General features: G+C 37.2%; 1 protein-coding gene across 11 annotated transcripts in view; it reads right to left on the bottom strand.

Moving 5' to 3' along the window:
• Positions 1–12,611, bottom strand: part of OSBPL9 (oxysterol binding protein like 9) — a 177,669-nt gene that overhangs the window by 33,825 nt on the left and 131,233 nt on the right. For all 11 annotated transcript variants that reach the window (XR_002345204.1, XM_005665436.3, XM_003482083.4 and 8 more), the window contains 3 exons: positions 12,497–12,544; positions 11,336–11,365; positions 10,173–10,223 (listed from right to left, as the gene is read on the bottom strand). Coding sequence is in view for 10 of the 11 variants with exons in the window: in XM_005665436.3 (XP_005665493.2) it covers positions 10,173–10,223; positions 11,336–11,365; positions 12,497–12,544 (129 nt within the window). In the remaining variant the exon portion in view is untranslated. The remainder of the gene's footprint in view (positions 1–10,172; positions 10,224–11,335; positions 11,366–12,496; positions 12,545–12,611) is intronic.

Below are 12,611 nucleotides of genomic sequence, written 5' to 3' on the forward strand. Positions count from 1 at the left end.
TAATAAAGCAAGTCTCACAAATTTTTGGCTTCCCAGTGCATATAAAAGTTATTTTTACACTACTATAGCGTATTAAGTATGCAGCAGTATTATGTCTTAAAAAATTATATACCTTAATTTAAAAATACTTGCTTGAAATCAACCATACTTCAATAAAACTTTTAAAAAGGGAAAAAATGAGGCAAAAAATACTTAGCTAAAAAATGCTATCATCTGATGGAGTTCCCGTCTCAGCTCAGCGGTTAACGAACCCAATTAGCATCTACGAAGATGTGGGTTCCATCCCTGGTCTCACTCAATGGGTTAAGGATCTGGTGTTGCCGTGAGCTGTGGTGTAGGTCGAAGACACTACTTGAATCTCGAGTTGCTGTGGCTGTGATGTAGGCCGGTGGCCACAGCTCTGATTGGACCCCGAGCCTAGGAACCTCTGTATGCCGCAGGTGCGGCCCTAAAAAGACAAAAAGACAAAAAAAAAAAAAAAAAGCTATCATCTGAGCCTTCAGTGAGTTGCAGTAGTAATATCGGAGATCACTGACCACAGATCACCATAATATAGTAATGAAAATGTTTGCAATACTCTGAGAATTACCCAAATGTGACAGGCAAACTAAGCAAATGCTGTTGCAAACGTGGTGTCTATAGACTTGCTTGACACAGGGTTATCACAAACCTTCAATTTGTGAAAAACAGCATCTGCAAAATGCAATAAAGCAAGGTAACTTCTATGTTAATTCCCTTGTTCCACTAACAACTGTATAAAGTAGGTACTAGTATTATCTCCAGTGGATAGATGAGAAAAGCGAGACAGAGAGAGGGTGGGGAGCCAGGACTCCAACACATATGGTCTAGCTCCAGAGTTCATGCTCTTAACTAATATGCTATTTGCCTTGCCTCTCCTCCCTAAAGATGCACTTAAGGAAGAAGGGGGTAGAAAGTTACCACACATATTTGTTCCTGTAACTATAATCCATCTATTAATATTACACAGACAATATCTTTAACTTAAAACTAGTGTTTTAAATTTTTAACTCCATACTAACAGGAAGTTTTCAAGTTTTAATAGAAACCAACATTTGATCTTGGTTTTAAAGTTAATGGCCAGTTACTCATTTGTTTATAACCTTCCTTCTTTACTCTGAAATCTAAGGGTCACCCAGAGCAATCTGAAGATTTGGGGACAATTTTTCTTTAAAGAATTAACAAAGCAGGCCTACAATAGCTTTCCTTAGACAAACCTGTCTACAAACTTGGCCTTCGGCTGGTGTCTGTGAACTTGGATTTTAGGAGGGTTCCCACCACCTAACTATACTAAGGGCAGCTCACTGGGCCAAAAACTGTTTAAGCAAACAAAATGGTTTACGCTGATCCTGTGCTTTCCCTCTGAAAATATGGAATCTTGGTTAAGTGCTAGGTAAAGAGTGCTTATAGGACAACCCCCTGATAAAAACCTTGGGTGTCAAGTCTCTAATGAGTTTCTCTGGTAGACATTTCGCACACATTGTCCCAATTTGTTGTTGGAGGAATAGAGCACACCCTGCGTGACCGGAGGGGAGGAAGACTCTTGGAAGCTTGGGCCTGGTTTTCTCTGGAATTTGCCCCATGTGCTTTTTCCTTTGCTGATTCTGCTCTGGATCTTTTACTTTAATAAATTCTAGCTGTGAGTACAACTACGCGCTGTGCCCTGTGAGTCCTCCAAGCAAATCACCAAACCTAGGGGTGGTCGTGCAAACTGTCACCACAGTGCATATCCTTCCCACGTCCTTGAGAGTAAAAGTATTTTGATATCTACATAATTAACTTTGGGATTTCCACAACTGTGTTAACTATATAGTTACAATGTCCAAAGTTTCAGTAATTGTTTTTATGGCCATACCCATGGCATGTGGAAGTTCCCATACCAGGGACAGAACCTGAGCCACAGCAGCAATCCAACTGCAATGACAATACTGGTTTTGCTCTGCCACAAGGAAACTCCTCAGTAATTTTTATTAGAGATAGTTGAAAATAAATTATTGAGAACTACACAGAAAAAGAAAAAAAACTTTTTTTGTCTTTTGTCTTTTTAGGGCCACACCCACGGCATATGGAGGTTCCAGGCTAGGGGTCAAGTCAGAGCTACAGCTGCCAGCCTATGCCACAACCACAGCACCATGGGATGTGAGCTGCATCTGCGACCTATACCACAGCTTATGCAATGCCAGATCCCCAACCCACCGATCGTGGCCAGGGATCAAACCCGTGTCCTCATGGACACCAGTCAGATTCATTAAATCACCGAGCCAAGATGGGAACTCCAGAAAAAGAAATTTTAACAAGTTTTTTGGAGTTCCCACTGTGACTTAGTGCGTTAAGGACCTGACATTGTCTCTGTGAAGATGCAGGTTCAATCCCTGGCCTCATTCAGTGGGTTAAGCATCTGGTGTTGTGTGGCTGTGGTGTAGACCACAGCTGTAGCTCTGATTCCTGGGTCCCTGACCCAGGAACTTCCATATGCTGCAGGTGAGGCTGTAAAAAGGAAAGAAAAAAAAAAAAAAAAAAAGGTGTCTTGCTCAGACGATATTTTAATTTACTTTCAGCTTTCCTCTATTAATTTCTAAACATCGAATTGATTTTTCCACAGAATTTCTTAGAAAGACATATGTAAGCAGCAATAAGTGGAAGGAAATACATGCAGTAGACTAAATTTTCCAAAAGTGGCCCCAACAAGAGGTAGCATTCATGACCCCTACTCTTGAAACTTTGTGACTGCCCTTGCCAATAAACATAGAAGTAACGATACATGACTTCTGAACCAGGCCATGGAATTATCACAAATTTATACCTTGTTTTCTTGGAACCCAACCACCACATGTGAGAAAGCCTACCCAAACTGAAGATTTGTGAGGAAAATAAATAACCACTGCTATTTTAAGGCATTTAGTTGGGTTGGCTCGTTTTATAGCAATATATTACTGATACGGTACATTATATCACCTAAGAAATCCACTACTTCTATTTCTGGTATAATTTAAAATAATCTTAAATATCCAGTTTTAAGACAGTAAGTATCAGGCATAAAATGTACAACATGATACATATAATTAACACTCCTATATGTTATACATGAAAACTAAGAGAGTCAATTCTAAGAGTTCTCATCACAAGGAAAAAATTTTTTTCTATTTCCTTAATTTTGTATCTACATGAGATAATGATGTTCACTAGGCCTCTTGTTATAATCATTTCATGATGTGTAAGCCAAATAATTATACACCTTAAACTTATACTGTGCTATCAATTATATCTCAATAAACGTGGAAGAAAAAAATAAATATCTGACAATCCCACCCCACAAATGTTCTCAATTAAAATACATGCTATCTACAAGGTATTTTAAGTCAGCGTTTATCTTTTTCTTTTTGCTTTTAAGGGCCACACTTGTGGCATATGGAAGTTCCCAGGCTAGGGGGTTGGATCAGAGTTTTAGCTGCCAGTCTACACCACAGCTCACAGCAATTTTGGATCCTTAACCCACTGAGTGAGGCCGGGGATCGAACCTGCCTTCTCATGGATACTAGCTGGGTTCACTACCGCTGAGTCACAATGGGAACTCCAAGGGTTTATCATTTTTATTTATTGTCATGGTTTATCTTTTAAGGCAAAGTCTAATCTAGACGAACCCACGGACTTTTAAACATCTTACTACAAATCCATTCCCATCACGAACTTTAGGAATTTTGTTCTATTATTTTAACATACATTCATTTCCCCATTGCCCTCCTATCTTTCTTTTAATAAACTTTTACTGTTTTTGTTTTGTAAGTAAACCACAAATAGTCTTTTATCAGGGTCAGCTAACGGTAAATCTCAGGTTCTACTAAGCCAGAATTCAACTGAATTCGATGTGAATTATGCTACTGAAACAAAGAAAGGGTCTAATGCTACTTCCCACTTAGATTATAACATGTGTTTATCTGGTTATAATTCCCTCATTCCTTAACACAATGGCCATTCTCTTCTTTGAACAAACCAGCATGTGACCGAGATCTGGAAATATGATAGTGAACAAAAACATCAGCACAACATAATTTGGGAAGATCTTTGCCCAGAATTATAGACTCTAGCATTTTAAAACCATACCTACCAACAAAGTACATGAAATACAATCCCCATCTTTCCAGGCAATGTAGTCTAATGAACTCTCTCTTAATTATGGACCTACACACATACTTATTACACAAAATAAAAAATACACTATGTGATGAAGGAAAATTTCTAATTCGAGTTTGATGTGATGGCACTAGGATAACTGGATATCTACATGCAAAAAAAATTTTTTAAAATGATCTTGGATCCAGATCTCACACTACAAAGATTAGCTCAAAGAAGATCATACAGACTTAAATATAGAGCTAAAGCCAGAAAACTCTTAAAAGAAAACACAGGAATAAAAGCTTGTAACCTAGGATTAGGCAATGATTGCCCGGAAAAGCTACCAAAGACACAAGTAATAGAAGACTGATAATTCAGATTTCATCAAAATTTTAAATTTGCCTGTTTCTCTGGACACTATCAAGAAAGTGAAAAGATAACCCACAACACTTGAAGGAAAAAATTTGCAAGTCAAATATCTGATAAGGCTTATATCAAAAATATATAAAAACCACTCCTACTAAGATAACACAACTTAAAAAAAAATGGGCAAAGAATGTGAATAGACATTTTTCCTCCAGAAGAAATGCAAGTAAAAACCACAATGAGACACCACTAGGATGACTAAACTCGAAAACACAATCACAAATGCTGGTGAGGATGTGGGGCGAACAGAACCCTCATACATTACGATGGAAATATAAAATGGTTCAACTGCTTTGAAAGATAGTTTAGCAATTTTTCAAAATGTTAAACACAAAATTACCATATGATCCAGTAAGTATATTCCACTCCTAGGTGTGTACTTAAGAGAAATGAAGATATGCATCCACATAAAAACATAATATGCAAATGCTCACAGCAGCATTATGGTCAAAAAATGGAAACCATCCAAATGTTCATCAACTGATGAACTGGTAAAAGGTGGTATCATTTTATATGTAACATCATTGAAAGGAATATTATTCAGCAATAAAAAGGAATTAAGTCCTATACGTGCTATAACATGGATGAACCTTGAAAACATTACGCTAAGTGAAAGAAGCCAGTCACAAAAAACCACGTACTGTATGACCCTTAATGTCTAGAACAGGCAAATCTAGAGAGAGAAGGTAGATTAGTAGTTTCCACGGACTGGAGAGGCAGGGGCAAAGGCAAGTGAAGGAAGGAGGTATGGGGAATGACTTCCTTCATAGGCATGGTGTTTCTTTTTGGGGTGATAAAAATGTGCTAAGATTAGATTATGGTGATGGCTGCACAACTGTGTAAATATACTAAAAACCATTAAAGTTTAAACTTTAAATGAGTGAACTTTATGGTATGTAAATTATATATTAATAAATTCGGTTTAAAAAGAGGTCTGATGAGAAATTAATACTGCTGTAAACAAAAAGTCTGTGCAGAAAAATGTTCTAGGGGGAGAGTGCGGATCTAAGGACAACTTAAATATACAATCTGCTTTAAAAGTCTCTGTGGTCAGACAACTCAGCTCTAAAAGGGTAATTTAGACCTGTGAAATCTAGTTTGGAAGCCACTAGTTACATGTGGCTACTGAACACCTGAATGTGGCTAGCTCAAAGTGTAAAACACACCCAGGATACTGAAGATTTAATGTTAAGAGAGAGCGAGTGAGTGAGTGAGAGAGAAAGAGAGAGAGAGAAAAGACATGAAATCTCTCTTTTCGGGGGGTGGGGGGAGGCCTACTCTGGCAGCACACGAAGTTCCCAGGCCAGGGATTCAACCTATGCCACAGCAGTGACAATACCAGATCCTTAACCTGCTTGAACCATCAGGGAATTCATTCTCATTAATGAATGTTTATATTGATTACATGTTGAAACGGTATTATTTTGGATATACTGAGGTAAATAAAATACATTAAAATTAATTTCACTTGTTTTTATGAGTTATTCCATTTAATCTTGAAGAAGAACTGATCAAGTCCCAGGACATAGGGGTCTCCCAAATTATCTGACTCTGCTCCCTTCCTCCAATCTCTCACTTCCTCTGCAGTTCCCTATGAACAGAAAACTAGCTGTCTCTATCTATGGTACAAAGGAAGAATGAAGTCATCTAACGTAGCTCATCTGAAAATCCCACTAACCAAGTGGTTCTCAAACTTTGCTACACATTAGAATCAACCTGGGAGTTGAAAAGTCCCAAAGCCGAGGTGACACCCTACAACAACTACAACATAATGTCTGGGAGTGGAAGCCATGCATCAGAATTGTTAAAGATCACCAGATGATTCTACTGTGCAGGCAAGTTTGAAAACCAATACACTCATCATTTAGGCAGGTGGAAAGCTTTTGGGAGTGAGAATTAAAATCAAAGACTTAACACTGGAAGGAGCTTAAAATCCTAACTATAGCTTGCTGCTTCTAAAAAGCTAATACTAATCTACCCCAAACAAGGAAGGCATCAAATTAGCTATATATATATATATATATATTTTTTTTTTTTTTTTCTTTTTAGGGCCACACACAGCATATAGAAGTTCCCAGGCTAGGGGCCAAATCAAAGCTACAGCAGCCAGCCTATGCCACAGCAATGTCAGATCCGAGCCATATCTGCAACCTACACCACAGCTCACCACAATGCTGGATCCCTGATGCATGAGTGAGGCCGGGGATCGAACCTCATGGATACTTCACCACAACGAGAACTCCAAATTAGCTATATTCTTATATTCCTTTGGGGTCTCAGATGACAATACCTCTTCAAAGTAGCTGATTCCAAAATTTTATTACTCTACCAGGGAAGCATAATCCTCCAAAATAACTATAACAATTTATATTTCCATCGGTGTTAGATGGAAGTTCTCCCATTTTTACCAACATGACAATTTATGTCCTTCTAAAATGTTTTTTTTTAAAACAACTTTTTAGGATTAATTATATGTTTGGTACTAAGAGCATTACAAACACTAATCCATTTAAGTTTCATGCTATCAGTAAAACTACAGTTACAATAATTAGCCCCATTTTATATAGGAGGAAACCAAAGCACAGAGAGGATAAACTTGCTCAAACCCAGGCAGTCTGGCTCCAACAGTGTCCATGCCCTTAAATAAAATGTAATGCTGCCTCTTATTGTTATTTAAACACTGTATATCTTAATCACAGATTGACTGATTAGATTTATCTACAGATTAATTTATAAGGATGATCATCACAGAACAAAAGAGTTGGCTAAATAAAAAATCATAAATACTAAACCATGCAACTATTAAAAATTATGTAGGAGTTCCCATTGTGGTTCAGAGGTAACAAACCCGACCAGTATCCATGAGGACATGGCTTTGATTCCTGCCCTTGCTCAGTGGGTTAAGAATCCAGTGTTGCCATGAGCTGTGCTGTGGGTCACAGGCGTGCTCAGATCCTGCATTGCTGTGGCTGTGGTATAGGACAGCAGCTGCAGCTCCAATTCAATCCCTAGCCTGGGAACATCCATATGCTGCAGGTGTGGCCCTAAAAAAACCAAAAAAAAAAAAAAGTATTAAAAATTCATTCAAAATTCGCAATTATTCATCAGGCCCCTACTCTGTGACAACTGCTCTAGGAACCGAGGATTCGGTGGTGTTACAAAGTGAATGTTTGTGTCCTCCACCACTCTGCCTCCCAATTCAGACAACGACCCCAGTGCGGCTCTATCTGGAGTAAAGGAAGTAAATTCAGGTTAAATAAGGTCCTAAGGGTGGGTACCTAATCCATAAGCGTCCGTCTAAGGAGGCACAAGAGAACTCTCATTCATGCTCTCTTCAGGGCACCAAGGAAAGGCCTTGTAAGGCCATAGTGGGAAGGTGGCTGTCTACAAGCCAGGAAGAGAGTCCTCACCAGAAACCAAATCAACTAGACTTCTAGCCTCCAAAACTGTGAGAAAACAAATTTCTGTTGTTAAAGCCATGGTTTCGTTACAGCAGCCCAAGCATTCTTATACAAGCAATAAATAAGGCAAAGTCCTCACGGAGAATACAGTCAGGTGTAGACAGACAACAAACAGAGCACCATGTAAATGTGGCTAATGATGCAAGGCCATGAAGAAAAAAGAAGCTAACTGGAGGCAGAGATTATTTTAGATAGAGTGGTCAAGAAAGTCTCTCTAAAGAGATTTCATGTGGGTAGCAACTTGAATAAAGTGAGGGAGTGAGCCCTAAAAGTCTGGAGGAAATGCTTTCTAAGCAGAGGGGAAAGCAAATACAAGCCCTTGAAGGAAAAAAATCTTGGCCTGTATGAGAAAAAGAAAACAGGCCAATGTTGTTCGAGTCATGTGATCAAGTAAGATGAGGTAAGGGAGTGGAGACGGCTCAAAGGACATTAAGTTTAGTAAGCAGTTTAGATTCTACTCCCAGGGAGATGGGAAACCATTAAGGGGATGTGAGCTGACAAGTGACAGGTCGAATTTACATTTAAATTGTTAAAAAATACACAAGGTTCATAGAGGGTACGTATATAATTTGAGGGACATATCTGTACATAAAAAGCCTTAACAATGAAACCTCCCCCTGGAAAAAATTAAAAAGCCAAACTCCATTTACTTGATCCATGTTACCCATTCTGAAGGACCCTGAAATGCAGATCTATTAAAATGGGCTAAAATAGGCAGGAAGCAGGTACAGACTAAATTGTAGAAATTTCTAGAACAGTTTTCGTAATCTGCATTATAACTCATCCCAAAGTAAGAAAATCAAAGATGTTCTTGTTGGTGGCTAAATGGTGACCTAGTGAAAGAGGCTGGGCTGCCCTGGTTTACAGCTATCTGAAGTCCTGAATGATTCGCAGAGATGATCCAAACTGGCCTAAAGGCTATCAGCTCTACTAATGCCCCAACCTTCGAGAGAAGACACTGTAAATCCCTAAAATACCCACCTACTCACACTGGGCTTGATGTAGTTTACTGGTTATCTGTACATCAGCTTTTGGGTAACTGTAGGTGCCCCTAACCCACCCAGGTAATTTCACAGTAAAGAAAATAATAAAAACGTTACCCCTTTTTTGCCTCCACCCCATACTGCCTTAAGCTTTAGAATATATCTGATCACAAAACTAGATGGAAAACTTTTAAACACATACAGAGGAAATAAGGCATAGTGGTCAAAAATGCTTAGAAAATGAACACAAGCTTTTAAGTGCTGACTAATACTGAATCTGAATACTAAAGCCTCAAAAGAAAATGACATTTCCCCTCACCCCTTAACTTATAAGCTGAAGAGCCATATGATCTAAGCACAAATGCATTTTTCTACACTAATGTGTCATTAACAATGCTAAGCAAACAGTGTCCATTATTGGGCAAACAAATATACGCAACTGAAGAAGTAAAATAGGCCAAATAATTAAAAACTTAAGCATCATTTCCAAAAGCAGTTGCTGAATTGGCTGCCCACACACTTCTAGCCACTGGCTAGAAATACAGAGGTACAAGTCAGGCAGATAAAGAAATTTTTTTGAATTCTTACTTTCAAACACTAAAATTCTTGTTTCTCAAAATATGCAATCAAGCACACGTTTAGGTTCTATACACCAAAATTTTTTAGAAAACAGTTAATAGCGATGAAATTAACCAACCGAGTGATTCAAAATACATTTTATTTCACAAATAAGGAATAGTAATTAAAGTAGTGAATTATTAACATAGTTCAGTACCAGAAAAAATACGTAAAAAAGTAAAAAATACACCTCTATTTTATATTCTTCATTATGAATGAAAAAAACCGACTCTGCTAAAATTTAACTCCTTTTTTCCTAGGAAAACATTATTTTCTAAAAGGTTTTGCAAAATATGTTCCTGTTTCAAGCAGTCGTTCAAATGTGCTCCCCTCCTTCCCAGCCACCATCACAAATGATCTTATCAAAAGCAAGCACAGCCTGGGAAGGTAGCATCTAAACAAAATAGTTTTTTGATAGGACAAGAACCCCAAAAAACAATTTAAATTTACTGTAGAAAGGTAATAGATTTCAGAACCGAGGTATTTTGGCCATTAAGAAAAATGCCATTATATTTAAATCCCATTAAATTAATAAAAAATAGAATTTACTTACTTTAGCAATCTGTAGCAACACAATGCAGTGTTTAATTGATTCTACCATGCTCTATAAAAACAAAACACTGATATTAGCATACTGCCCCAGATAAAACAGCCATATAATATTAACTCTTAAAACATAAAAATCAGTTCAAATATATGGGGTTTAAGTCTATTCTACCCAGTAGATACCTTCTCTGGATTTCCAGTGAGTTCTAACACGCTGATTGTGTCTCATGAAATTTTCATTAGCAATCCTATGAATTGCTTAGGAATGCCAAAAAATTGTTAATTTATACTGAATAATATCTAAAGGGTCTTTCAATACTTCAAACATAAAGTAATATGAATCTGATTAACTTCCAAATGCTTAGATCAAATGCAGGCAATCCCAGTGTAAATTCCTAAAATATCTATTCAAGACTTTCATGGAATTATGGCGAGTAAAGGATCCTATCAAAATACTGGTGAACATGGAATAATATTCTGTGTTTTTAATTTATTTATTTATTTTTTGTCTTTTGTTGTTGTTGTTGTTGTTGTTGCTATTTCTTGGGCCGCTCCCACAGCATATGGAGGTTCCCAGGCTAGGGGTTGAATCGGAGCTGTAACCACCGGCCTACGCCAGAGCCACAGCAACGCGGGATCCGAGCCGCGTCTGCAACCTACACCACAGCTCACAGCAACACCGGATCGTTAACCCACTGAGCAAGGGCAGGGACCGAACCCGCAACCTCATGGTTCCTAGTCGGATTCGTCAACCACTGCGCTACGATGGGAACTCCGATATTCTGTGTTTTTAAAATGCTTTTATCAAAACACAAATCTTATTAGTAGCACATCATATAATGTCAGAAGGCCAATACATCAGAAAACTTGAACCATATATGTTTAATTACAAAAAAATAGAATATACGTTGTGCATGGATGACCCCTTTTATCCAAGGATCTCAGACAGACAAGACCAGAGACAGATGAAAGGGCATATCAAGTCAATTCAATTAAAGGGATTATTCTATTCATTTAAATTCCTTTAGAAAATACAATTCTTACATACCCCTGTACAAATTCATAAAAATTAAAATCTCAACTACTCTTATTAATAGTAGTAACTTAAAATAGAAACATTTTAAAGCACTTTCTAATGCAAAGCCAGAGTTTATCAAACACATAACTTACATTTGTTGTTTCTTTGAGAGTTTCAATTTTCTGTGGAAAATAATGTTTAAATGGATTATCAGAAGCACAAAGAGGCATCATTTTTTACTGGTTAGTCATTTTAAAAAGAGTTTTATCAAAATGCATTCATTACTCTGAGTGCAGGCAGGCTGGTGTGTGATTTTAGTTATACTTTTTAATTCAAATCAAGCATTTATTGACATTTTGTGCGTTACATCCTCAAAATTCATGTGATTCAAGCTTTGTAAGAATAATATAAAACATTCTTATTCCTTACCTGAAAACAAGTTTTGTTCTTTTCTACAGGATTCACTATGTGATTTTAAAATGTTTATTTTTTTTCTTTTATGTCTATACCTGCAGCATATGGAGTGCCTGGGCCAGGGATGGAATCCTAGCCGCAGCTGCAACCTTAGCCGCTGCAGTCAGATTTTTAACCCACTGCACCATGGTGGGAACTCCTAAAATGCTTATTTTAGAAACACCTTAAAGTTGCTCAAAAATGACATGAGACTAAATTCCAAAACTAAGAAGGTAAGCTAAACATGAGTTACTACTATTAAGTACTGAAAGTGTCAAAGAGTAAAAAGAGTGTAAAAGAGTCAAACGCAAGGCTATGGTGAACAGAAATGCAAATAATAATAATAATAATAATGTTGCATCAGGAAATCTAGTCAAGGAGAAGAAAAACATTAATAGAAAAAAATTAATATTCAAACTGCAAAGTGGGTATTAGAAACCCAAAGTGGGGGGACTATATTTAAAGCAACATTCATTTTGTTTCCTCATTTGTGGCTTTTGGTTTATTCCGAAAATTCTTGCCAGTTGGTTTATTAATATTTGAAGTGACCATATGTAAATTTACTAAATTAACTCTACCTTCAACATATGATAACTGAAGAGAAAGAATGTGTTCTTAGGAAGATGATACTTACAAAAATGGTATCATATTCAAATTTTCTATGTTACTCTTTTGTTCAACTATGAAACCATACAGAAATTCACCAGAAAACTCCCCTTGAAATCTACATGACAGCAGTATCATAATACATCAACAGCACTATTATAGTAGTTGAAACACTGAAGTCCTTCTATTACCTCTCCAAAAGGCTCCTGGTTTTAAAAAAATTTTTAAATCAAAATCATGATTATAGAAGTTACCTTCCTCTGTTCATCATCTTTGCAGTTTTGAAGTTTGTCATCAAAAAGCTACAGGGTTAAATAAAAAAATGATTATAGTATCAAGCTACTTTACCACCTTGTAAACATATTACTA

Source organism: Sus scrofa, chromosome 6 (genome assembly GCF_000003025.6).
Source record: "Sus scrofa isolate TJ Tabasco breed Duroc chromosome 6, Sscrofa11.1, whole genome shotgun sequence".
NCBI lineage: Eukaryota > Metazoa > Chordata > Mammalia > Artiodactyla > Suidae > Sus > Sus scrofa.